The 27,696-nt window shown below is 39.2% G+C and overlaps 3 protein-coding genes across 3 annotated transcripts in view; 1 reads left to right on the top strand and 2 right to left on the bottom strand.

The window, feature by feature from the left end:
* carm1 (coactivator-associated arginine methyltransferase 1) overlaps nucleotides 1-17,853 on the bottom strand; it is a 30,862-nt gene extending 13,009 nt beyond the window's left edge. Inside the window, exons 1-5 of the mRNA XM_008415066.2 lie at nucleotides 17,644-17,853; nucleotides 5,726-5,851; nucleotides 5,473-5,579; nucleotides 2,930-3,034; nucleotides 2,572-2,682 (exon numbers count right to left, since the gene is read on the bottom strand). Of these exons, the coding sequence (XP_008413288.1) occupies nucleotides 2,572-2,682; nucleotides 2,930-3,034; nucleotides 5,473-5,579; nucleotides 5,726-5,851; nucleotides 17,644-17,785 (591 nt within the window). The 5' untranslated portion in view covers nucleotides 17,786-17,853. The remainder of the gene's footprint in view (nucleotides 1-2,571; nucleotides 2,683-2,929; nucleotides 3,035-5,472; nucleotides 5,580-5,725; nucleotides 5,852-17,643) is intronic.
* Nucleotides 17,854-18,203: 350 nt separating this feature from the next.
* On the bottom strand, nucleotides 18,204-23,823 carry LOC103468179 (guanine nucleotide-binding protein G(I)/G(S)/G(O) subunit gamma-5). The gene is made up of 3 exons (XM_008415067.2): nucleotides 23,650-23,823; nucleotides 19,836-19,962; nucleotides 18,204-19,451 (listed from the first exon to the last, which is right to left on the bottom strand). The coding sequence occupies exons 1-2, from the start codon at nucleotides 23,740-23,742 to the stop codon at nucleotides 19,837-19,839; spliced, it is 219 nt and encodes a 72-aa protein (XP_008413289.1). The 5' UTR covers nucleotides 23,743-23,823; the 3' UTR covers nucleotides 18,204-19,451; nucleotide 19,836.
* Nucleotides 23,824-25,339: 1,516 nt separating this feature from the next.
* clpp (caseinolytic mitochondrial matrix peptidase proteolytic subunit) overlaps nucleotides 25,340-27,696 on the top strand; it is a 6,686-nt gene continuing 4,329 nt past the window's right edge. Inside the window, exons 1-4 of the mRNA XM_008415068.2 lie at nucleotides 25,340-25,432; nucleotides 26,998-27,099; nucleotides 27,335-27,406; nucleotides 27,484-27,580. Coding sequence (XP_008413290.1) covers nucleotides 25,421-25,432; nucleotides 26,998-27,099; nucleotides 27,335-27,406; nucleotides 27,484-27,580 — 283 coding nt within the window. The 5' untranslated portion in view covers nucleotides 25,340-25,420. The remainder of the gene's footprint in view (nucleotides 25,433-26,997; nucleotides 27,100-27,334; nucleotides 27,407-27,483; nucleotides 27,581-27,696) is intronic.

Genomic DNA, 27,696 nt, shown 5'->3' with positions numbered 1-27,696 from the left:
AATTTGAAGCTCATGTGGAAAGCAGAAAAAGTAGTTCTTTGTATTTACAGTTAAACTGGTATTGGCAGATTAGATTCTATGCCTTGTAATCCACTAATAGTGAGCTAAAGGAGGAGAAATGGGAAGCAGATTCACCTGGCTGTGAGTAAACGTTGCAGGCATCAATCCTACATGATGTTAGAAATGGTCCAAAAGAGTAGAACAGTCAGAAAGTTGGAAACACAGGTTCACTTGACCTTTAGAGTCTGGCAGGTAAAATGGAAACAAGACAAACTACTGACACAGAAACCATGCTGGGCAACTCAGTGATGCAGTTATAACCATAACTGCATCAGGCATCAGCTTAGAATGAGGAGACGGTGTTTGGAATATTGAACTGTGGCAGAAAGCAGTTGGTTAGCTCAGAGCTTAGGATAGGTAGAATAATGACAGGCAGCACTGCAGCATGGAGATAGTTCTCTCCCTGAGGATCAGTCGGGACGGCTGGGCTCCACTGAGCAGAGCATCATGATACTAGCAAACACGTTCATCATGTAGCTGCTGATTGCCTCTAGATGTACTCCGCAGAAGGACAGCGAACCCAAACAGAAAATGGGACCAAACCAGACCTGAACTTAAAGCGATGATGTAGCCCACAGGTGTCAAACTCCAGTCGTGGAGGGCCACATCTGAATAGAATAATTAGGTCATTAGTAAGGCTCTGGAAAACTTATCTACACAAGAAAAAGGTAATTAAGTCCTTTCATTCCAGTGTTTTGTACCCGTGGCACATCTAAAAACAGCAGGACAGCGGCACTTGAGGACTGGACTTTGACACCCCTGACGTAGCTTGTTCCGCTTATTCTAGGAATGCACCAATCCACTTTTTTCACTTCTGATACCGATATCTGAGACTTCAGCCGATACCAAGCGGATATAGAACGACAGTATTGAATGACCTAAAAAGCTCTTTTTAAACATATATATTAAATATACTAAATTACAAATGTATCTGATAACTGCACCAGTACAGCTCACTTAAACACACCAACGGCTTCACAATCTTGACCAAACATGGAAAAACAACAACTTTTATTTGTTCAGTCAGTGCAATTAGGAGAACAGCCAATAAATAATAATAAAACATGATGTAGCTCAGAGCACAAAACATAAGAGCTAGACTGGATAGATATGCTCTTATGGATCGGACACATCATCACCAATACCAAATTTGGAATTTTTTCAATATTGTAACTGATACAGATATTAATATTGGTTTGGTGAATCTTTAATTTATTCAGTCTGTATCCCACTGAGACATCAACAAGTTCCCTAAGATCATTTCCACCTACGATGAACCAGAATATAGAGAGGAGCTGGTGTGGTCACATCTGTCTGTGATGACCCTCCAGTCTGCAGCTTTAAAACATGGTCAAATTAAAACATTCACATTTGTCCCACCATTTTTTCAACTGGCTAAAACATTGACCGTATCAGATTAGACAGTGCCAAACACATTCATTGACATCCCTCCTATATATGTGCAAAAAGCTGCATCATAATCTCACACTGAACATTTTAAAACAATTCTACCTTTAATTTATGGACATTTATTCAGAGGAGAAATCTGGCTTTAAGCATTAGTTCCTAACAAATTCACCAGCAGCTAAATTAATGGCACCCCTAGCCACTCCCTTTAGAGCAGTGTCTCATTTCCAGTCCTCAGGGACTAAAACCCTGATTCTTTTAGACGTGACTGTTCCAAATCACCTGACCCAAAAGACTGCTTGACCTCCTCTGCATGAAGGCTGCAGAGGCCTGTGAATCACCCACTTATTCAAGTGGCAGAAGGGAGACACCAACATGCAGGGCAGCACCTCCTTAGGACTGGAAGCAAAAAAACAATCCTCGACAAGGAATGCAACTGAAGCTTTGTTTAAAAGTAGAAATGACTTGATTGAGCTGATGAGTTTTTTTGGCCTCTTATAGTGAGTAACCAGTGACTCTGTTCACAGGACTGAGGAGAAGCCATGGTTATTTTTATTTAAAAAAAAACTTTTTTTTTTTTTTTTTACATATTTATTAAAACTGTCACTTTGTCATGACAGCATGCTATGTGACCACAACAGAGTCTGTCGTCAATGCTAAGGTTAGTCGGTAAGTTCTTTCTTCGCCATTAACACAGTGAGCAGCGATTACATGAGGATGACTGACAGCAACAAGCCCCTCCTCCTGGCTCTGATTGGTTGTTTTTGATCAGTGCATTTATTCAGACGGCAGTAGTAGCTTAGGGAAGTGGAAGAGATCCATCTTTTCACAGATTATCTGTCTCATGTCATACCGTCATGACATGGTGACAGTTTGAACAAATATGTCAGAAACATGTTTTTTATTGTTACATGATGTAGTTTTAATGTGCAGAGTGGCATCAAGGGACATTTAAAATATCAGGAGACTCTTCATGCAGCCTGCTGTGCTCTGACTGTAAACTGGTCATAACATTCATTACAACAGTAAGATGAACCAACTCCTACAGGCAAAAAAGACTGAAGACCACTGTAGCAGTCACAGTTCCTACAGACAGGTACGCACCTCAGCATGCTGAGCCATGGTGCTGGCCTCCACTGCATACACCTTCCTGGCACCAGCCTGGGCCGCAAAGAACGACAGGATTCCTGATCCGCAGCCCACATCCAGAACCACCTGGAGAACAGGAGGGAGACTAAAGGTCATGGTGAGCCACAAGTCAAAGCATTAGTTCTACACAGATGATGTGGCTGGTTTCTGTACACCAAAGAAAGTATGGAGGCAAACTTTAAGGAGCTCTTAGGAGGAACTGGTGAACAAACAATTTGCTTCTTGTTTGGGTTTCATTTATTCATTTTTATCCCTTTCCAAGAGCCGGCTGCATAGAGCTGAACCTGACGGCTCAGTCAGGGCCTGAGGTTACCTTGTCCTTGAAGTCCGTGTGGTTCTGCAGAATGGCCCGCTGGTAGGTTCCCGTCCGGACATAGTCCTGCATCATGTTCTGTTGCTGTGAGAGGTAGCCATAGAACTGCCGGAACACCAAACAGGAAACGGTTTTAGAGAACCTGAAGGTTTCATCTGAACAGACTGCTTCAGTTTCAGCTGGTCCTCCACCCAGGCTCAGACTCCAACCGGGTTTCCTCCAGCCACCAGCTCTGACCTGCTCCCTGTCTTTGAACTGTATGCCAATCAGATCCACGCCTCTTCCTCCACATGTTCGCTGTGTCCTTGAAACATGTAAGGCTTTCTTTAAAGGGGCAGTTTGTGTTTTCCAGGCACATAGTGTCATTTTATATCAGTTGTTACAAAATGCTGTATGACAAGAACTGCTCTGGACTGGAGACTGGAGCTCTGAGGAGGAGCTGTGTCTCGAAGGCGGGGATAGGTTCACCCAGGCATTTGCACAGGCAAATGGTTGCCATGGAGATTAGAGGACTTCTCCAATATACATGAAAGTATCAAGGCAACACTAAAGGTGTGTTTTTGATGAGGAAACAACATTATAACATGATGTAAAGCTGACACTGCCCTTTTAGCCAAATGTTTTATTTCAGCTGTTCATGAATATTAGTCCTGTCAACATTTTCTATATCTGAGCTGATATTACTGCACTTCCTAATAAAATTACAAAGTGAAAACTGCCTTTCCAAGAGGAAACATAAGAAGTTTAAGGGCTATGAATACTTTGGCAGGGCTCTATAACCAGAGGAGTTACTTTCATGTCACTGAACCAACTAAAACAAAGACAAAAAAGACAGGAAAATAAGAGCTGGGTAACAAATCAATGTTATTGATTAAATTAATTATGATGATTGAATTTCTGGAAAGTCTGCTTTTTTTTTTTTTTTTTTTCTCCCACCAATAAACGTGTTGGGTTTCTGTAGTTTCAAATTCAGGACAACTGAGAAGAGGGGAGACTTGGGGGGGAAAAAAAGAAAATCTTTTGAAAAAATTTTTTGTCACTTGTAATCTCTTTTTAAGTTTTTAATCAAAAATGGGATTTGGCATGACAAAAATCTGAGATTTTATTTTGGAAAGTGATGCTGGTAACCAGGAGAACCAGAGCAGAGCATTTAAACACATATATAAAGATGAGGCGTAGCAGAGTTTGGCCACCAGAGTGCAGTGTTCCTTCTGTTCTGTGAGAAAACATCTGCTCACTGGCTCCATGCAAACACAAATTCAATTCAAGTTTATTCCATCAAGGACAGCACATTAAACAATGTTGCAAGTTAAAAACAAAGCAGCCGTTGTTTTGTACAAAGGTTTTCTAGCCACAGGCTAATTTACAAACCCAGCCTTCTACACTCAGACCTAAAACCTTAAAGAAGAGCCTGAGGTTTCCTCTCTGTGGAGCCGGAGATGTCTGCCACTAGAAGGTTGATGCTGGGATGAGAGATTGTCAGAAAGCTGACACTGCTGTGCAGGTAGGGGAGTTGAGAACAGAAAGAATGGATGTGACCCGGTGACAGAATGGTGACCCGGTTCTGTACAGAAGTTCTGAGATGAGTTTGAAAAGACCAATGGCAGAATCTTGAAGAGAAAGAGTTTTCTGCGAAAAAAGTTGAAGGGGCAGTATTTTGGGTTTCCCAGCCACTTTGTGCCGTCAAATGTCACTATCAGGTAACTATGTAACTTCAGTTCATAAACAAATGCTGTATCTATGAAATTGGCTTAAAAGTAATTTGACTTTGTAATTTCCTACCTTGAAATTTGGTATCTATCCTTTTAAAACTCCTGCTCTGTCTGAAACGCCACCTTCAGGAAATCTTCACAACATGGCTCCTCTATTAACCCTTTAATGTTTTTACTAGCATTTCACTGAGAAGTAGCTCATAATGAACTCAGCAGATACTCAATCCCACCAAGTGTTTGCCAATTGCTGCTGGCTAGTCTGAAGGAGCTGACTGGGAGTTTTGGGAGATGGGCTGCTCTCTGAGCCAGAAGCTCACAAACTTGGAAGCTGCAGGTCTGAGGAGCAGATGCGTCTTGAAGGTGGAGCTAGATCCACCCAACTGTTTTGAACAGATAAATGGTTGCCTTGGAGATCATGGGATATCTAACACATGCATGAAAAAAATCAAGGCAAAATGCCTGGCATGTTTCTGAAGAGAAACATGCCAGGCATCATGTCAAAAAAGTCAATTTGACATGATACTGTCCCTTTAACCATGAGCGATGGTGACCGAGTTAAAGACCTAAAGGTGAGAACAGATGAGATATGCTTGTTAGATTACATAATTCTAGATTTCAAATCTCTCAAGAGCACAAAGAAGTCCTGTAGAGAAATAAGGAGAGAGCATCTTTGTCCTGATGGTCTATTCTGAGACAAAAACTAAAAATAGTCAGGCAGGTAAAGGGGAGGTGGGGGCTGGACAGTGTTCACTAAATACTCCAACAGGATAAAAAAAAAAGGTTTTACCAAACATACCTTCATACTTTCTGGGGTGCATTTGTTTTCCTCACCTGGAAATACTGTACAGCAGAGGACTCCTCTGTTCTTTCACTGAAGACGGAGTGCTCACCAGCATGCCCCCGGCAGTTCTTCAGAAGGTTATAAAAGGACTGAAAGTCTGCAGCAGAGCACAAACACCGACGTCACCAGGACTAACCTGACCTTCAACAGCAACTTTCCTATCAAACTCATTCATTCAACATCATGTTTGTCTGCAGCCAGGTGAAGCCCACCAGCTGCATGGTCTCATGGTGCTGGTATTACCTGCGGGCGAGGAGAACTGCAGCAGCACGCTGTTGCAGCCCAGAGTGATGATGAACGACTGCTTCCCTACGCGGCTGCACTCTGTGTCACGAGAAACTGAACATTTGAACACACTCGTCTCCTCTCCTGCAGACACACACAAGGACATGCAGTGAATTCAGAGCGCTGCATTAGAAACAAATCAACAAAAATCAGCCAATAAATCCTTTTCTAAACCAGGACAACAAAAGGCTGATGATGGAACATTGATGCCTTTACAATGTTTGAGTGGGAGAGAACATTTCAGCAATTAATGGCACCCCACAAGCTGAAGATGAGTCACAACGGCTGACTTTAAAACCGCTCCAACAGGATCGATGCAGATTTTCTACAAAACGATGAGTCAGCAGGTGGAGCAGCCTGGGGTCATTATATAACGAGAACATTAACATTGTTTCAAACACAAACATTTTAAGTAAAAAGTAGCACTTTTACTTTTGTACACCACTTCACAAAATGTTCACACCCCTTCAGCTCTTTCACATTTTATCACAGTCCGGCTCTAATCTGCTGCACTGGGATGTTTTGGACAGGCAAACAAAGAGCTGCAGATTGTGGCATAGAAGCAAAACGAGGGGCGTTTTGAGAGTTTGCTACAAATAAATATCTGAAAAGTGTGGCATGTGTTAGTATTCAGCCCCACTGAGTCACTTCTCTGTGAAGTGTATCGTGTGGCAGTTTTTATTGCAAGTCTGAATTTATTTCCACCAAAAGACAATTTTTGCCAAAATATTTGTATTTTTTTGACAAAACATCGTTGGAAAGAAAGAGGTGGTGGTTTTGTTGCCAGGTTATGGGACAGAGTCAAAGTGCATTCTCTTTTGCTAAACCTAAGTCATGAAACCAAGCTGTGAGTAGAGGTTTCAATTGATTTTAGGCCTGAACTTTGACTGGACCTTCCTAACACATGACTAAACATAAATTTTTCATTTCACAATTATTCACCACCTTATGTTGTGGAACATGTACAGCTTGTTGTTGGAACAGTGTGGGACAGAATGTGTTTGATACACACTGGAGTTATGAAAACAGGTTTTTCCAAAACTCTGCAGGTGTGTGTTGCTTCACTCAGTGTTGAGGCTCCTTCATTGTTCAGTAGTCACACACGCCTCATTCTAAGATGAAATGGAACCATATTTCTGACCAGCCTGACGAGATGCATTTCTAAAATCAAGCCAGAAATCCTCACAGTACATTTTCTATAATACATTTCCCTCAGTGTATCATCAGCCTGGCGGGCCACCAGGCTTTACTTGCCCCTCTACCAGGCTAAGCGTGGTTTATTTTAATTTGGGGGTTTTATACATCAGTCACAGTAAAGATGAGGTAAGCTAGGTTTATAGTTGACGCATCAAACTGGGAATGAGGGGTTGCACACCAAATACAACATCCGGTATCTGACCCTTGACCTCTGACGCTATCACTTCCAAGTTATGATGCTGGCTCGTGCGCCTCCAAATGTTTTTAACGTAACAATTTTAAGCACAAAACCATGGTGAGGAGCTGGTGGGCTGCCACAGTGCCCCCAACACCGGGCTCAGCAGGTTTCCTGGGGAAAACCCTGCATTTCCATATGCAAATTCCCCTGCAGGCATTAAAGCAGTGAGGATGTTGAGCAGGCTGAGTCAGAGCTAATCCAGTCCCTGATAGAGCTGCTGGGTGAGGACAGCCGCTAAGCACCTATACAACAGATCAAGAAGAAAGGAGGAGCTCAGATGATCCTGTCTTTAGCCCTTTGTGTTTATTACAGCAGAGCAAAGCTGAGCAGTAAGCAGGAGAAAAACTGAATCCAAATGATGTAATCACAGGCCAGAGGGGAGTGGATGACAGCATGAAACCAAATACTGAAGTTGGTTTATTTACTAGGATCCCCATCAGCCATCGTCATGACAATGGCTACTCCATCTGGAGTCCACGTCATAAAAACAAAATCAGTAACACACTCTTTATATAAAGTTAGAATAATAAATCTATATTTAACACTTTGTATGAATTAATCAGGGAGATAAAGCAGGTGTTGCATAGAAACAGTGAAGGAAGAAGTTCCATGTTCTCAACTGACTATTATCTAGTATTGTTATCACATCATAGAAGATGAAACAGCAATTATGTATTACATGTATGTAAAGTGTGGCTTAAAAAAGTTAATTATTCAAAACATTTGGTATTTTAGATCCAATATTCTTAAAAAACAAAAGAACATTGGGACTGCCCAGTATTGATTCCATTCTGGCAGGGGGTTCAGACAGAAATTCAAAAAATATTTAAGTTCACGTTACCACTGAACCCACTGCATTACATATTGGGTTTGACCCCAGGAGGAAATTTGGGGAAAAGGGAAGTCCAGTTAYTACAGATCCTTCTACTGGTTGCAAGRAAAATGATAACTCTGTCATGGCTCAAGCCTTTACCTCCCACCCTTCAACAATGGCAAGAGAGATTGAAGAATGTGTATGTAATGGAAAGGATAACAGCAAAACTTCATRTAAAAATGGACATTTTTCTGAGTGTATGGACTCCGGCTATTTCCCACTTTGGATGGCCACACAGATAAAGATGCTATGGGTTATAAAAAGCTGTCGGTCCCCTTTGCATGTTTCTCTTCTGATGGAAGACATTGGATATGTGCGCCACCCTTTTTGGTGAGCCCATGTGGTCCCCTTTCAAGAATGTCAATTGGTCAATTGCTGAAATGGATTTAAATGTTTGCTGGGCTTTTGTTTGTTTGTTTGGTTTTTTTTTTTTCAGTTTTACTGTGTACTTGAATGTGTGTGTGTATGTATGTATATGTATATGCACACATGCGTACATATGTTGGATTAAAAATATTCTTAAATAAAGAATGTTCAAAAAAAAAAAAAAAACAAAAGAACAAAGAAAGGCGATGTCAACCTGATGAACATCTGTATCTGGCCAAGTTCAAAATGAGACCCGCTGCCTTATGTTGGACTAACTGTAGTTTGTTCAAACAGGACCACACCATGGGGCAATGCTGCAGCCAACATAAGAAGCTGTGTTAATAACTTGAGGGATTAATATTAAGAATGACAACACAAGCTACTTCCTTCTAGATGCTGAACAGCACAAATCAGCACTAACCACTCCACATGCTATGTGGTGTGCACTCACTTATTGTACATGAGCAATAATCACTGGTAGGTTTAGGGAACCATTCATTTCTGTCAACGTTGTGGTAGTAATGTTAACATTTTTCCATGGATGTTGGATAGAGTCCATGAGGTCTGTTAGGATGTTGAAGGTGAAAAATGAATTTTACTGACACTAGAAAACATATCAAATACGTACTTTATTAAAGAGAGCAAGGGAATATTTTTGCATTATGATGACTCACTGATGCCACAGAGAAGTGAGGAGTGACAGGAGTTAACAAGGACAGCATCAAGCTTAACTCTACCCAGGGTGAGGGGCTTTAGGCAATAGGAATACATGATATATACAGTGGACTTGTGGCCTACAACAGAGCTCTGTAGTCTACCGGCTAATCGCGGTAATGCTTGTTGATGATATAAACGCCATCAAATCAGAGCAGTGGTAATGGCTGAGAGAGCAAGGGAAGTTTAGACTTTTGCCTTAAGGTGGTGCCACAGAGCTTGTTAAAAAGGCATGTGCTAAAACATCAATTATCTGAACCTGGTTTGTGTTTAAACTAAGGTTGTCAACGTTAACGCATGCCATTACCTAAAAAAGTTTAGTGCGTTAGCATTATGTCTATCTATTAACGTAGATTAATCACATTACCTATTTTAACCTAAAAGCTTCTCTCCTGTGGAGGGTCTCCTGGTTCACAGTCATCTGGTACTTGTAATGCAGAGTCGCAAAGACAAGTGAAAAGATGAGCGAGGAGTAGGCCTGCCATGTTCAGCGGCAACTTTTGCTTTGAACACTGTGACGATGATAGTCTTAGTATGCGGAACAGATTTTTTCCAGACACATTGTGATGAGTGCCTCATCAAAATCATCAATACATATCGAATGTTGATAAATGTTCCTTATATTAAGGTTCTAAAGCAACTCTAAACAAGTGGGATTTTTATCTAGATTTAAAGGAAGTATTTCGGCTGTTTTGCAGTTTTCTGGAAGTTTGTTCCAGATCTGTGGTGCATAGAAGTTGAAAGCTACTTCTCCATGTTTGGTTCTGGTTCTGGAGATGCAGAGCAGAAGCAGAACTAGAAGACCTGAGAGGTCTGCAAGGTCTGTAATGTATTTGCTGCTAAGCTGTTCAGTGATTTATAAAATAAAGTCTACTCTCGCACAAACAGCAGCACCAAACACAACTTGGCATATTTTAAAATTGATTTTTGAGCATTTTGAAAAATGCTGATTCTCTATAGAATCCCTTTATTTCTGCACTTCTAGAACAGACACCACACATCCTGGACACAAACTATTTAGACTTTTGCCTTAAGGTGGTGCCACAGAGACAGTTTCTTCCCTCAGGCCGTCTCCGATTAACAAAATGAACAACTTGCAGCCAGAGCAGTCAGCTACTCTGCTGGGAAACAAAATAAGCATATTAGCACTACAGCAACCCACACATGGTCATACCGTTTCTTTTAGCCCTCATTTCCTCAAACTTTGGGTATTTCTACTTCATGTTTGGATGCTTTGAGCGCTTGAAACCAAAGTCAAATCCCTTGTTTGTGCACACAGTGTGTTGCACAAGTCTAACGTGCAAGTAAACATGTCTGCTGCAATAAGCAACTAATCACATAAATAAACAGGAGCTCAATCATTTTGATTCTGATGATTATTAGTTCTGAAGAACAATTTTGTTCAGAGTTCATAATCCATCTTATCTATGGTTTCAGTTGTGTGTTGGTTTTTATTTCCTTTTCATTTATTGGTTTTGGTTGTCATTTTATTTTGGATATTTAAAACGTTTTCCAGTTCCACTATGGAGTGTTCTGTACAAAATTTAAGTTTATTAGTCTTTGAGAGGGCAAAAACTGTGAATACATTATCGTTTACCGCAATAATTACTGGGAATTTATCGTCCAGCAAAATTTGTTATAACATGTTTATGTGTAACACACATTCTACAGAGTGAATCAACAGAAAAGAAGAGTTGTGACGATGTTTAGAGCCCAGGCTGTGGTGGCTGCCCAGCATGTGGAAACAGCGATGTTCAACTGCCCGTCTGTTAATCATAACCTGTTGAATATGAATTAGAAGAGCAATTACTCTGTGACACGCTTCCATCTGAATATTTTTTACAAAGCTAGTAAAACAACTTGGGTCATTTATCTCTTCTATCCATTTAAAACAGAACAGAGCGCCAACAATAAGTGGAACCTTGGTAACTGGGCCAGCGGTGCTGAACAAAACCAACACGGGCTATTTTTACTTGGTCATTTCCACAAGCTCCCTTTTCTGGTGACCTCAGCCATGCTCAGTTTATTACCAGCAAAGCTGTTAAAGACATTAGAGAGGAGATAGCATCTGACTGTGCTTCACACAGAGACAGCTGGGCTGCAGAGAGCTGATCTCCTGCAGACAACTAACTAAAAACAGAGCATTAGCATACAGCAGCAAGTTGTTCAAGTTAAAGAGTAAAACCTTTTAATGAGTCAAATTACAAGAAGAAAAAAAAAATCAGCAGCTTTAGGTCAGAATGTTGAGTGGTTTTATGTTTAAACAAATAATACAGATAGATGTAACTACTTGGAGCACAAGGGTCACTCTTAGGGTTGCAACTAACAATAATTTTAGTAATAGATGCTTTTGCTATTACTAAATCAATTAATCCAACAAATTGCCACATTCTGTAGATTTTTCATTTAATCACAAACCTTTTTTACAGTGTTAGAAATGCATTAAAAGATGCAAATAAATAAGTCAGTTCCCTTTCTAAATCAGAAATTAAACATTATGTTGCCTTTATTTGCAGCAAAAAAGAGATCTGTAGCTAAAACAATAGCAACATGTGAAGAGGTCAGGCCTTTCTTATTGTGTTATCAGTACAGTGTAGGATCTGGACATTCATTTTTGGATTAATGATTAATAATTGATAGCAAAAGGTGCCTAATATGAGATTTCTTTTACGTTTTTTTTTTACCACTCAAGTGGTTCAAATTTTAGAATTTGAACCACTTGAGTTCTGAGCAGAACAGATTAAATCAAATATATATTATGTTTTGGACAGTTTGAACTTAATTACTGTTCTGAGTGTGCAGCTCTTTCATCAAAGGGCCTTTTTTAAGTCTGCATAGTTCGGTTAGCAATATAGCAATTGATTAATTGCAATGAATTGATTATTAAACAAATTCTTTGTTTCAGCCCAACTTAAAAATAACAAAATAATACAAATTCAGGAAATTCATTGCACTGCACAACAATGGCCTAACAGGGAAGAGTATCACAGCTAGAAAAATTGCACCTCAGTCAACAATCTATCGCATCATCAAGAACTTCAAGGAGAGAGGTTCCATTGTTGCCAAAAAGGCTGCAGGGCACCCAAGAAAGACCAGCAAGCGCCAGAACCGTCTCTTAAAAGTGTTTCAGCTGCGGGATGGATCGGGCTACCAGCAGTGCAGAGCTTGCTCAGGATTGGCAGCAGGCAGGTGTGAGTGCATCTGCACGCACTGTGAGGCAGAGACTCTTGGAGCAAAGCCTGGTCTCAAGGAGGCAGAAGCCACTTCTCTCCAGGAAAAATATCAGGGACAGACTGATATTCTGCAAAAGGTACAGGGAGTGGACTGCYGAGGACTGGGGTAAAGTCATTTTCTCTGATGAATCCCCTTTCCRATTGTTTGGGACATCTGGAAAACAGCTTGTTCGGAGAAGACGAGGTGAGCGCCACCACCAGTCTTGTCTCATGCCAACTGTAAAGCATCCTGAAACCATTCCTGTGTGGGGTTGCTTCTCAGCCAAGGGAGTCGGCTCTCTCACAGTCTTGCCTAAAAACACAGCCATGAATAAAGAACGGTACCAGAATGTCCTCCGAGAGCAACTTCTCCCAAACGTCCAAGAGCAGTTTGGTGATGAACAAAGCCTTTTCCAGCATGATGGAGCACCTTGCCATAAAGCAAAGGTGATAACTAACTGGCTCAGGGAACAAAACAGAGATTTTGGGTCCATGTCCTGGAAACTCCCCAAATCTTAATCCCATTGAAAACTTGTGATCAATCATCAAGAGACGGGTGGACAAACAAAAACCTAGGAATTCTGACTAAATGCAAGCATTGATTATGCAAGAATGAACTGCTATCAGTCAGGATTAGGTCCAGAAGTTGATTGAGAGCATGCCAGGGAGAATTGCAGAGGACCTGAAGAAAAGGGGTTGACACTGCAAATATTGACTTGCTGCATTAACTCATTCTACCTGTCAATAAAAGCTTTTGTTACTCATAATATGATTGCAATTGTATTTCTGTATGTGATGAAGACATCTGACATACACACATGAAAACCAGAGGGCAGCAGATCATGTGAAAATATAATATTTGTGTCATTCTCAAAACTTTTGGCCATGACTGTAGTCGCGCTTTCAGAGGTGCTTTGAGTGAGCGGTGAGAGTGATGTATATTTGTGAACAAAACATTATGCGGCGTTTACATCTCAACACGCTGTCCAGCGTTTGGCCCCGTCTCCCCTGTAAGGTTTAGGTCTGTGTTCCCGGTTAGCCGGTGCGTTAGTGGTTAACGACCCAGTGCTAATCATTCATTGGTGAGGAGCTTTCGCGCTCTCCTCGCAGTCACGCATCACGCTGATTTTATATTATTTTATTATTATTACTAGTATTATTTTTCCGGTTACACTAAGCACCAAACCGTATCAAATGTTTTGCCCACTTAGTCAAACAGAGTTAATGCGCGCGGCCACCGGAGATCTGAAAAACTCGTCCAGAAACTCGACCAACCAAAATAGTTTCTGTGTCCCCTTGTTAAAAACTAAACACACACGAAATGAAAGAGCTACTAAAGCCACATTAGCAGCATTGAATAAAATCTCCCATTTGTTGCGCATCTCTGCGCAGTGCAGCGGATTACCACATCATCCAGAGCCGGTCCAAGGGTGTATGAGGCCAGAATATGACTTAGGAGCCCCTTTTGTTGCTAAAAACATCAGCACCTCTAACAGCTTCTGTGTTAGATTTAGTGAAATCTAGGACAGGGGGAGTAGTTTAACTGGCAAACCTAAAAAGCAATAAATTATAACTGCARCTTACTAATTTGTATTTGTGAACAAACAGCTGAAACTCAAAGATTAAACTCACAGCATCAGATTGTAGCTGTGGTAACAAAACAATCTGACTATGAATATTGTTCTTTGAACTTCTACAAAGTAAACTTGCCAGCTCCTTAAAATCTTACATATAAATGTTAAATAATTTAAAGTCTTTTAATTTATATATGCTGAAACCATTATGTCAAATTTAGCAACAATGATAATCTCAATAAAATTTGACACACATCACTGTGTTATTGTTTTGACTGTGTTATCCAGCGTCAGCAGACCTTTGGACAAAACGATGGCAGTCCAAGAAATCTGGAGTTTCACATGCTTCAATGTTTTCAGGTCAAACTCATTTTAACATCTGACAAAGGTATAGAAAACACACCAAAACCAAATAAAGGCCACTAGAGCCAATTAAACCTTAAAAAAAAAAAAAAAACAGCAAACTTCAAATTATGAAGCTCATTCTTCATAGTTTGATGATTCCAATCTGGTCCAATGTAGAAACATACTCAGCCCCATTTGTGAAATCATAAGTTAGGTGTGATAAAAAAAATGTTTGGTTCCATTCTATTTTAAGTACTGTCAGACCTACAGACTGAAGAAAGCACTTAAAAAAATAAAATAAAACCCATGTCTGACAACATGAAGTTGGTCACAAGATTTCAAACCACCACACTGTGCCCAGATTCAAAGAACTTCAATGAGGAAACAAAATGATTGACATCTATTAATGTGGAAACAGTGAGAAAAGCATCTCTGCCGGAGAACATGGAACAGAGGCAAAGCGTTCACAAACAGCAGACAACACGTCAACAACTAAAACAACCAGGAAGCTCAGCAGGCTTCACATCATTTAAGGTCAGAGTTCACTATCCTACATTAAGGCAGAGAGACTGGCGCAAAATGGCTTCCAAAATGGCCAAAGCCACTCCTGACCCAAAATAACGTAACAGCCCAGTTTGGGAATATATCCTAAAGATTAACGAGTCAGATGTTGAACATTTTGGAATGTTAGCATTCCCTCTCATAGGACATAAAAACAAGAAAACGTTTCAGAAAAAGGAACGCCACACTAGCAGTTAAAGACGGTGGTGGTCGCATGATGATCTGGGGCTTCTGCTTCAGGACCTGGAGGACTTTCTGAACCAACGATTCTGTTCTCTATACTGTCTCAACATGGTGACAATTTTGACAAACATGTCAAAACCACATATTTGTAAAAGTTACATACCGTTTTAAATAGGTTGTTTCTACTGGGAAACACCCCAATGTGGCCAAATTAAAACAATTGTGCAAAGAAGAGTGATCCTGGGCAGACATTCCCACCAAGAGCCGACAGCCAGGTGTAGGTTTGGCCACGTGCCTTTGGATGCCTTTTTTCCCTTAATACATAAAATCCTCATGTGGAAACTGTTCAGGTTGTCATTATGGCATGTTGACCTGAAACATTCACATGCAACAGAAAAGGAAGAACAGATTAAATCTGTAATGGGGCAATTACTTTTTTTCACTGAACAGTAAAAGCCAAGTGAAGCAGCAGGACTTGGACATAGGCCTGTCACAATAATCAATAAATCAATTAATTGCATAATAAATTAAAACAAACAATTTTCACCTGCATAATTTATAGCATTTCTCATTTTCTACCAAAGAAATTAATGACAAAAGTCTTCAGTTTGATGACTTGGTCTCAACCAGCCCTTATTTTGAAGGACTGTTTTGTTTACAACAAGTATCCATTTTACTTATTGTTTCGGTTTTGTTTATTCATATTGGATATTTAAAATGTCTTCCCGTTCCAGTGCTAAATGTTCATCAGAATTTAAAGTCTGCTGATCCGTAAGAATGGGGTCCTGCATTAGTTTTACTTGAAAATGGCGTCAAAACAACAATATTATTGTTTATTGCAATAACTTCTAGGACAAATTATCATTTTACTTGACCTATTGTGACAGGCCTAGAAGGCCTGTCACAATAGGTTTTTAGCCGGAATAAGAAACTTATGTGAAATTACAGCACATTGATTCTCATTAAAGACACTCTGAAGGTGATATGCAGGTTTAAGTTGTAAAAGGACACCATCCATCGTAAAAGCTAATTACAGCTAAAAACATTTTTATTCACATGATAAAGAAATTTTAGAAATCAAACAACCCATGAATGCAGTTATCAATGAAAAACTATCCAGAAAGAACTGAGAACAACTAGAACGGTCCTGCACACAGTATTAAAAACAAGGGATTGATTAAGCAGATCATAAGAAAAAAAACTAAGTGCAGAATTCAGACCAAGGAAATAGCCTGCTTTCAGGGATCCCATGTAATTGTTGTAAAAAGCGAAACTTTAACACATTAAATGTAAATAGAAATTAAACTGAAGTAGCTAAACTACTTCAGTTTAGCTAGAAATGCAACTTGGCAGTATTTATTTTGGTAAGTTTATTCAAGAATGTTTTATAATTGACATTTTATCCACAAGAAACAGAAAAGTAGTTATTTTATGAAATTTACCAAAAATAAACATATATTAATCAATTGATTTTCAACAATTTACACCACAAATTCATCGTGTGTCTTATTTTAATGGAAATCCAACAGGTTTCAATGTTCTCCCATATTTAAACTTTCATACTCCATTTCATATTCCCTTTACTTTTGTATTGTATTTTAAATTGACCGACTCCAATATATCTTAGGTCTATTTCTACAGATATATTGACGTTGGCTTTCGCCATAATAATAATAATGTTGCGCTGAGTTGCGCTTTTAAAATTTCTTTTTTTTTTTTTTGCATAACCGTAGACTTGTACAGCCGCAGTGTGTTGCTGTTTTTTAATAGGGGAATTACATTAAGTGGGAAAATGTGCAGAGCAGCTCTGATGCTGCCTTCACGGCACGCATGAGGTGGCGGGCAAGGGATGAAGCCATTGTTCCAATGAGAACAAAGATGAATGCATAAGTAATGAGGGCCCAGTGTGACTACGCTACCAAATCTGCCTCAGCAGCTTTAACGTAAAACTACTACTTAGAAAAACTTTCAGTGTGCCATTAAATCCACGGTCCGATAAAAGCCACGCAGTGCGAAGAGCCGCCCGGATCGTAGAGCACAGTGGCGGGTCAGAAGTGATGTCTCCAGGTCTCTGCTGCGAATCAATTCAAAGCGGCTAATTCAAGCTAAGCACTCTCCTAACTACCCGGCTCCCAGGGGAACAAAACTGATTCGTGCTGACTTATAAAAACACAGCTTACACTATTACGATAAAATATAAATAAACAAAACCAAAGGTGTTAAATGGATGCAACCATGTGAGTTTATCACGTCACTGTTAAATGTAGGCTAGTGGTATTGTTTTACTAGCATGTTTTAGTTCACGTTATTTAGCAACCGTCCTTACCGTTAAAACTACTCTACATGTTCTTGATCGCGTTATTCCAAGCAGTGAACTTCGTTGTATGGTACCTAAACCCAATGCGTTCAGGCTTCAGAATCCCAAATAAGCTACAAAATATTTAGTTTTCTTTAGTTCCCTCGTGACAAGTAAAGGGAAACGAGGTGGTCTCAAGATGGAACAGCTCCTTGTTGGCTAAAGCTACCACTGGCCACATTAGCACTGAGCATTAGCAGTTCAATCAGGCCGACCGTCCAGAGAGCAGTTGTTAGAAACAAACAGTCCAACTCACCATTGGAGAGATTGATGAGGGCAGCATCTTGTGATGTTTTCACTTCTAGCCGCAGCGGCTGCTGCTCTGAATGTCGCTGTATGTCTCCATTCGCGTCTCCGATAGAGAGCAGCCGCACGCCGCGGAACACAGAGACCGCCATCTTCGATCTGGAAGTAGAGGCAGGTCGACGCCGCTCACGTCAACCAAGCAGTGCTCTCTACTGGAGGCAGGACAGCCATCACTCCGGTGAGCTGCTTCAACAGCGCCTCCTACCGGGCTTATCATGGTAGCACACAAACACAAGTAACTAATCGAAGATTTCTTTTCAGTCACTTTAACATTTAATACCAAGTTAAAATGAAACAAATTCAACAACATTTATAAGAATAAATCTATAGGTACTTTTTTATCATGCATTAAGATTTGCTTATTCATAAAAATTGGTATTAAACAGTTTCTTTTCTAAATGCTTCACATTTGATCATTTTACAGCCATAGACTTTATTATTCATTATACACAAAGCAATGTAAGTGGAATAAAAAGGATATAGGTTTTCAAAATGCTTGACAAATCCAGGTCTGAAAAACATGATGAGCATTTTTATTTGTAACTCAATACTTTGTACAACAGCATTTTTCTGCAAATAGTCTTTTATTGAATTGAGCGTCATACATCTGGGGCAGAAATTGATAATTGTATGCAAAATGTTTCAAGCTCAGTAATGTTAGGTGGAATGACTGCAAACCAATATTCAGGCCTTGGTACAATCACAATAGCATTTAGGTCTAGTCTTTGTGCAATTCTAACACATGAATATGCTTTGATTTAAACCGTTTTATTGTAACTATGGTTGTATATTTAGGGTTGTTTTTCTGCTGGAAGATGAATCTCTGGCCCCGTGTTAAGCAGCTTGCAGTGTCAGCTGCAGTGTCTGTGTTTAGCTTCATCAATCACCCACCAACTCTGACCAGTTTCCATTTTCCTGCTGAAAAACTGTGTATAAAATGATTGCCCAGCAGACTGTTTCATTGCGAAGCTGCTGTTCAAGTACAAAGTTATCAGGTGGCATTGCACCTGAAAACATGACAATGTCATATTTACAACTCAAATCTGACATTTTGTTATGATTAACAAATGCTGTTACTTAGTTGACAGTAGAAACATTATTAACATTTTGTTCTGTGTGATCTTGTGACGATGTAACAATTTTATTGTTATGCGTTTTGGTCTCTTTTTTTGGATGTTTCAAAGCACTTTATAAGTCAGTGAATGAATATGTTACAATTGCAGAGAACTATTTAAAAAGCAGTTGAAATACAACAGAAAACTAGTGAACAAAATATCTCTTTCCATGAAGAGACAAATCTGTAAAGCTTACAATAGATCAGAAAACATTTGTTTAGCTAAATGCATGTCAAACTCTATTATTAACAGGTGGAATTAAATTACTGAGAACTTTTGAATAGGAAAAGAAACATTTGTTGCTGTACTTTAAATGCTACTAAAGTAACTATTGCTGAATAATAAACTCACAAAACTGAACAAAAAAAATCTAGCATGTTGAAATATTGCATTTTATGTCTCGGAATCTCGTAGCAGTAGAGCCTACTCATTCAATATTTAACTTTAGATTCATTCTGGAAAAGCTTTGGAAATACAAAGAATTTTGGGGGATTATGCTTCACTGCAACATTTTTTTGTGGTCAAAAAGTCCTTCTGAGAACTAGCTGCAAGCAGTGGAGTCGTCTTCTTTATCTTCAACGGCAGTGACACTTTGTGAAAATCCACAGGAAACTGTTTATGTGTTCCTCTCTCCTTCGCAGCCCTACAGATAAAAGATTAATTGACATTTATGTGAAGTTATTATCTCCAAAGACACCTAAAAAAAAGTCATCTAAAACTGTCAAAAGATCTGCTGCTGTACTAGAATAAAATGTTTCATGTGGTCCCATTCTGGATGACATGTTTGTCAGAGATGGCATCTCCATGTAACAGTAAAACATAAAAAATATGAAAAGGTCCTGGACAGAATCCACAAGCTCATGTTGGTCATTTTTATTTGATTTTTAGGAAATACATTTTCAAATGAGACGTTTAGGCAATGAGGATGTGAACCAAGTATCAAATAAACATCATGTGAGAAGAAAACAAGACATTTCAGGAAAGTGTGAATAATATTTCTTTGTGGAAAAGAGCGCCACACACACACCTCAAAGCAGAACACATGACTTGGGAGGCCTGAATGGGTTATCACTGGAGGGGACGCCGGTCAGCAGCGGGTCTTTGTGAGCGTTTTGCAAACAGAAGGTCTTCAGTTCTGTAGCTGCCTGAGAAACCTAAACAATACAGAAAACATAAGAGAGGACTGTTTGTTGATTATTAATATCCACTCAGGTGGTAAGAATGTGTGATTAAAACTGGCCCAGTGTGGGACAGAACCCCCACTAGTACCTCAGCCGGGTTCATGAAGATAAATCGTCAGCTTGTTAAAACTCCAGGGATTTTAGGTCAGAAAATTAGCTCAAAATAAATCATATGAATACTTTGCCCACCTTTAGTCTGATGCATTGTCAATAAATTAGAATATTCATTAAAGTTAATTGATTTCAGTAACCCAGTTCACACATGGTATGAATGTATTAATTCTGCACAGACTGATGTTTCTGTTAATTAACATGATTTTTTTGATTACAGCCAATGACAACACAGCATTTAAGGTGATAATTGTACTCCAGGTACATAATAAATCTTTTCATGGTGGGGGCTTAATGGAAAGTAAGTTTAATACCTGCTCTAATGTTATTTTCAAAAGGTGCTTTAATCTGACAAAAGAGCCTCATCGAAGCAGATTCTCATTTATGAAATACGACATTATATTTGGGACAATTCAGCCAAACAAGAAAAAAGATGCAATGACATAAAAAAGCATTAGTGCCCCTACACTAAAACTACAGCTGGACAATAAATAACTTATTATATATGACGATAGGCACTTGACCAATATCGATAGCTAGAATATTCACTGAACTCTGATCCAGAATCGCACAGCATTGTGGGGGATGTAGCCAGAGGACAAGCTTTAGCAGCTCAGCTTTTCACAGCAGCTAAGCAAGGCTGGTGGGATCAACTCATCACTCTTTGGTTGCCTCCCTTCATTACTGCTTAAAAATACAAAACAGAGTGGATGAAACGGTTAAGGTCATACCCATAGTTTGGCAGAATTTCAGATAGTTAAAACAAAAAAAACTTGTTGATAATTCTAGATATAGACTGACATGAAATGCTTTTATCATGCCACATTTTTCAGCCATATTGTCCAGCATCAACTAAGACTAATAATTTGTTGAAGCACCTTTTAGTTTACATACAGTCTCCAGTCCTTATAAGTAAATCTTTCAGTATGCAACACTTGAGTTGGGAACATTTGTCTGTCTTCATAGCTAACGTGCTCCAGCTCTGTTAGACGCTGCAGGTGGACAGCCCTTTCCAGCCCTGTCCAGGTCGTCCTACAGGTCTTCTAATAGGCTTAGGTTTTATCAGAAGTCAGTTGGCTATTGGCAACTCTAAAAAAAAAAAAATCCTCTTAATTTTCAGCTTTCAAAAATACACCTTATACTGCAAACCTGAATGTTTGCAATGAAAAAAACTGTTGATGGTTTCCTCCACATCGGCTACAGCAGAAAAAACCCCACCCCAGAGCATGATGCTGCCACAACTGTGTCTGACTTGGTGAAGTAACACCTTTTTTGGAGTATTTTTTTGGAATGCCAAATACGGCTTTTACAATTAAGGCCAAAAACAGTTGAACTTTGGTTTCAACGTACATTCATAAAAGCAATCTTTCACTAAGTTTTGTGGGGATTTCAGCCAAGCCAGTCTGTGGTTTTGTAACTCTTTAACAGAACCGGACCATGAGAAGAACACAGCGGGTGATTGCTGTTGCATGTAAAGCACAACCAGTACTCACTAGACATTTCTGCAGCTCCTTTCATTTTCTTCTTGCCTTTTCATTGGTTTCAGATCTTCTCCTCTTCTTTATTCCCTTCTTCATTGTCTTTTGTTGTGTCCTGACTGATATCTTTGCCCAATAAGACTCTTTAAATGCTCTCAACAAATCATTTCATCTAAAGGACAGAATGGAGTGAATATGAGTGAACAGAGGATCTCTGCTGGAGGGTGTGGCTGTCCTGCTGTAGATTCCACATCGGCCTGTAATTATCTCTTCTGACTGTGGGGATTTTAGAATCTGTTGAATGACCTAACTTTACCTGATGATCAGCTCTTCCAGTAGAGTCAAGCGCCATATTTTCACCTAAGTTTATCTGAGCTTCCAGCTTCCTATCTTCAGTTTCTTCCTGGTGCTTGCGGCGCCTCCCTGGGTGAAGTTTTGTTGCTTTTCACATCATCCCTCTTCAGGACAGATCTTCTCTGGTTGTTCACCCATTCCACGGTGGTCCACTGCAGCTCTGTTGTCCCCTGCTGTCTGCTCCCCGCACTCTGTTGAGGAACCACTTGGACCTACCCCTGGAACATAAACCCTTGCTGAACATCGCCCCCTTTGTATCTGTTTTGCTCCTCAAAATCTGCTCTGTACTCTGGAATGTTAAGTCATTCTGACTTTTGTTAAGGTTAGTCTGTTACTGTTCTTGCCCTTCTAACCGCTCCTCTCTTCCTCTTTTGTTTGTCCACACTGAATCCTGTTATGAGTTGTGGGTCAGGAAATTACCTGGACACATGAAAAGTTGAATTTGATTTAAGCTTAATCATACTGACAATTGATATTAGTTGTGAACTCAAGTAGCCTGAATGGTGTGTTTAACCTATAAGTTTATCGTACACACAGATGTGTGTCTCTGAACCAGTTTATCTTTGTGAGATGGTGCTCCATTATTTGAAAAATAGTGGTGGTGATGATGATAATAGTGCTATTTAATTTAGCATTATATATGAAGTATTATCATATTTAGTAATTGTCTTTAGTAAGAAGTTATTGAAAATGTCAAATTCTTGTTGCCAGGTCACACCTGGTTATGGTGCATCAAACTGCCCCATAACCAATCTGCCATTTTTATTGTTAGTTTTTTGTTGATTTTTGTTTGTTTGTTTTGCTGTACACTCTTTAGTTGAAGTAAACTCATATCTGGTATTGCCACTTCATTACACAACTGTAATTTGGTTGTCATTGTTCAATAATTAGGAATTGCTCAATTATGTAAGCAATACACTCACCCTCTCAACCAAAGCAGCACATTCAATGATGAGATGTTGATGCAGTGGAAGTTCCACAAACTGTTACACGCTGTCCCAAATACTGTACTGATGGGGTCCATTTCATTTTCTGTTTTTATTTTCTGTTAAGCTATATACGTTTGCTGATATTTTTATTAGTTCTCTTGTCAACAAGAATTTTATTGTTTTTGCTTCAATTCAAAGTTTCCAGAGTATAGTTTCTATTCGGACTGCAACTTAAAATGTTCAGACTAACTAATGGTTGTGATTTATTTTTGCTTTCCATCCCCTTCTTTGGGACATATACTTAAAGCAAGCCTGACCCCTGCTCTAAAATAAGTATCCCGCCAACAATCCCAGCAGTCACACTGCAGCACAATCAACAAAGCTATCACTGTGCTCAACTCCCAGAGGAAACGGTCTGCAGCAGCCATTTCCTAGAAATAATACAGTAATACCGCTTTCCCATTACTTTGCAATGTAAATAATGAGATGTCATTTTGAAAGCATACGTGGGATGTTCAACTCGGTTACGGAAAAGTATTTGTGTTATATTGCATCTACTTTTAAATTAACATAAACATCCATCTATAGCATCCATACATTTACATTTTTATAAAATAAGTTTTAATACGGCACTAAAACTTATAGTAAAATTATTTTAAAAAGTCAGTGACGCTGATATTAAATATCCCCAGATTAATAACAAGCATCACGCGCACCGAAGTTCGCTGAGGATGCGCTCCAGAGCGGGAGTCACGCGCACAGTCAAATCTTAAGTGGGACTTTCTTACCTTTATCCGCCGGACGCTAGCTTCCAGCCGCAGCTGCTTCACTGCCTTCTGGGCGATGACTAAACTGCTGTTGGCCGCGCTGTTGTTCGACATGACTGCGTTCAAGAAACAGAGAAAGTTACAGCAACTTGGCAACTGCACCCATATGAGCAAAGTCCTAACTGTAGGAGAGCGGTGGGACTTCCGGTAGAATCTTTCAAAATAAAACCTACATTTTGTGTAATTTACATTTTAGGCTATCCCCGTCTAAATTATATGATCAATGATTTCATTTATTTATATAGGAAATTCATTGCTAAATTTAATACTTTATCCCTATTCATATGAAATAAACAATGTATTTCCTATTAATATTACTTTTTAAAAAGTTATAAGGTTATCTTTTATGTCTCATGACATAACCATGAGTTTAAAAAAAGGAGAAAAAAAAGCAAATGGATGGATATTTTTGTCTAGTTGCCAACTTAACTATAGTCATGAAATAATGCCACTGGGATAAGAGCAATGGCTGAAAATCCTTCATTTCTGTGGGGTCTTTTTTTTGATCAAAAACATTTCTAAACAGATGACTGGGTCTTTAGCCTATTTTAGCTAACTGGGAGTATGCTGCAGCCTCATTGATTTCCTTTTTACAAGATTACAAACATGATTGCATTATTTGCCTCAAAGTCACCTTAAAACACCTTAAAATTTAATTAAATATTTGATTTCTGACACTTTTTCATCAAGAAAACAAAACATGAAATTATGAATCAAACTTTGTTGTCTATGACTTAATTCCTCATCTGGTTTGTTTGTTTGTTTGTTGTTGTTCTGTTTGTGGTCTTCCACTCACACGGTGGTGGTGAAAAGCAGATGTTATCTAGTAACTACAGGCAGAGGTGCATTAACTAAAAATTGCCCCAGGTGGGGTAGCGGGGGACTATTCATTTAATTAAATAAATCTGTTTTCAATTCATCATTAAAGATTTTTTTTGTGTTAATTTTCATCACAAAACGATTGTTTAAAAAAGAAAAGGTAAAAAATCCAAGAAAGTGGATACGTTTTATAGGCACAGTACTTCAGAATGATCAGATACTCAGAAGAGCAAAGATGTTTTTATACAATAGTTCACAAAAGTCTGATGAGCTCCATAGCAGCTATAGCTCAATCCAGAGGTGAGTAGAGCAAACCATATGATTTGCACTACTTCAACATATATTTGCTCAAGTAAAAGTCAAAATTAGTCATACAATAAATTACTCAAGTCCACTAAAGAACTATCTGATTTCATATTTTAAAATTAAGTTATTCGGCAGACGAAAAATATTGCTTTTTATGCAAATTCAGGTGTTCTAAAATCTACAATAAAGAAATATAATTCTACTCATGTTTTGGTGCATTTCTCTGATTAGTTAAAATTCTCAACTGTTTTATAACATCATCATTAGCTTATCTCATCTCAGTCAAAATGAACTTGCTTGCTTATGATGAATAGTCGTTATCGGTAAAATTCTAAAAAAAAAAAGAAGAAAAAGAAAACCAGATAGCGAGAAAGAAAGAAAGAAAGAAAGAAAGAAAGAAAGAAAGAAAGAAAGAAAGAAAGAAAAAAAGAAAGAAAGAAAGAAAAGGCCACCCGACCTGACTGAATCTATTCACACCACACGGTGGCGACAAAGCAATACTGTAAAAGACGGAAATGATGAAAGAGCTCAACAAAGGTCGAGTTAGAATAAGTTCCGGTGTAGCAGGGTCAGGTAGAGGGGGCTACACCTGGAAAACACTTCCAGAATGCTGTTACGAGTGAGTACAGAACCGAGTTTGTGTTCCAGCAATGTGTCGGGTACAGCTGCGCCACTGAACGCGGCTCACGTCAAGCTGTTGCTGTTGCTTCGCCTTCATGGCAGCATGGCAGCTGCTTTAAGGAGGCAGCCGCTTCCGGTCCTGTCCATCAGTCTCAACTGAGCAGCAAAAGCAGCTGTGTCTGTTCTCCACTTTTTGTTGTCTGGACAACAGGACGGCTGCATCCTGATCACATTCAGAACTGAGAAGAAGTCTGATGTTCGGTCAGCAAATATGCTACAAAACCTGTTTTTTATTGAAAATATGAATATTCTTCTTAGCAGACCTCTAAAAATGACTGCAGTAATTGGAAGCTCTACTTTTCAGATCAAGTAGAGAGACGTTACGCCCGTGTTTTCTCATAGCTCTGATTTAGTTTCTGAAAGCTGGTCCATTACTTTCAATTGTTAATATGATTTAACAATTTATATTCTGGTGTGAATGTTCTGATTTCTAAATCGGAATTGTTTCTGATTCAACTCTTCTAATGTGAATTGTTAAATCAGAAATTAAAAGCAGTTGACAGCAAAATAATATGAATGAATTGTTTGTTTATTTTGTTTAGTTTTTTTTCCAATCCCGTAACCAACCAGGCGTGCATGTCACTTGCATGGACTGGATCAGACTGGCTGGTCACATCCACATCCATCTGCTACAATTTCACATCATTAGTTAAACATCCACGTCTAAATGCCAAACTGTTTTTAGTTAATCAGAATGTAATATTTTGTTGTAGTTTTTACCTGTTTGCTCGATGGATCGAACTTTCATTATCAAAACAAAAAATGATGTACAAATTACTTTAGACTGATGGAAAGAGAAAATGTCCCCTTCTACATCTCCCACCATCTGCAGCACCAGATGATGGGACATGCAGAAATATCGGCTTGGCCAATCAAAATCCAGCATTCATCCCGTATCTTGCTGTCATCCAATCATCACCATTAAACAGCTTCATTCTGCTCTTTGGCTTCTGTTTCTGTCGCAGTGGCCGCTCTGTGTTGACTTTCCAGAAAATGAAGTGACTTTCTTTACTAAATAAAATGTTCAGGGGAGTTCAACCTTTATTCCCTTTTTGTGCGTTGTTCAGCTAACTAAACTTCACTTAGAGCCACAAACATCACGTGATATTATTATAAGCCCAAAATGGTCCAGACCCCTGTCAGATCAAGTTTATAGTATCTTTTGAGTGGCCTAACCAAAACCCGACTTTATTCTCAAGCATAATCAGAATAGCAGAGGAAACCCGGTATAGCTGCTGGCTTATAAGGAGGGTTTAAATGCTGTAATACAGACTTTTCTTTTGAATATTGAGAATCACTCTGTTAATGTTAACTAGAAGATGGAAACACATAAATTACTGCTTTCAGATGGACTCTCTTTTTACAATGAGGAATTAATTTTAAAGATGTCCATCTCATTTTCTTTCTGAAACAAACTTATTGGTTGAAATTAATATTTTTAATCTAAATCTTCATTTTGTATTTATTCATGCTTAAGATGAAAACTTGTTTTCTGTCTGATAGAGGGTGTTGAACATTGGGGGTCTGACTGTGAAGGTCAGCAGGTCTTTCCACCACAGTCCGGTGTGGAGGAGTCCTCTCATCCCTATAGTGGTGGAGCAGACGGTGAGTAGCCTGACTAAGGATTATCCACAATGCACAACAAGGTGCTCTTCACTGTGGGGTTTTGACACTTTCTCTGGACTTTGACTTGGCCTCTTTTTGTTGAAAATGTGCTGCAGTGTTGGGGGGATTTTATGTAAATGTTTTGTATATTTAATGACTCAATTCACATATCCAGAATAGTTTGTTGTACATGTTGCAATGATGAAGTCGTTAAAAGCACTTAACTGTGTTTTAGGGCAGAGGAGAACGGGCGTACGACATCTACTCTCGCCTCCTGAGAGAGAGAATCATTTGTGTGATGGGTCCTGTAAGTGTTATGGTAATGGTGAAAATATGAAGACATTTTCAGAGGAATTTGTCAAGTATCTTTTTTACATTGCTCAGATTGATGACAACATAGCCAGCCTGGTGATCGCCCAGCTGCTCTTCCTCCAGTCAGAAAGCAACAACAAGCCCATCCACATGTACATCAACAGTCCAGGTAGGAGCTTTACTGTTAGCTCATTATTAGCTCACTGTTAACTCACAGTTAGCTCCACTATTAGCTCATTGTTAGCTCAATATTAGCTCACTGTTAACTCGGTTAGCTCTGCTGTT

The sequence above is a fragment of the Poecilia reticulata genome, linkage group LG8 (genome assembly GCF_000633615.1).
Source record: "Poecilia reticulata strain Guanapo linkage group LG8, Guppy_female_1.0+MT, whole genome shotgun sequence".
Lineage (NCBI taxonomy): Eukaryota > Metazoa > Chordata > Actinopteri > Cyprinodontiformes > Poeciliidae > Poecilia > Poecilia reticulata.
The sequence above is the reverse complement of the archived record's forward strand: the minus strand, read 5'-3'. Positions and strand labels throughout refer to the sequence as shown.

Coding starts and splice junctions, on each gene's coding strand:
- LOC103468179 (XM_008415067.2), bottom strand. CDS start 23,742: ATGTCGAACAACAGCGCGGCCAACAGCAGTTTAGTCATCGCCCAGAAG. Junction 19,963..23,649: donor CTAGCGTCCGGCGGATAAAG/GTAAGAAAGTCC, acceptor TGTATTGTTTAG/GTTTCTCAGGCAGCTACAGA.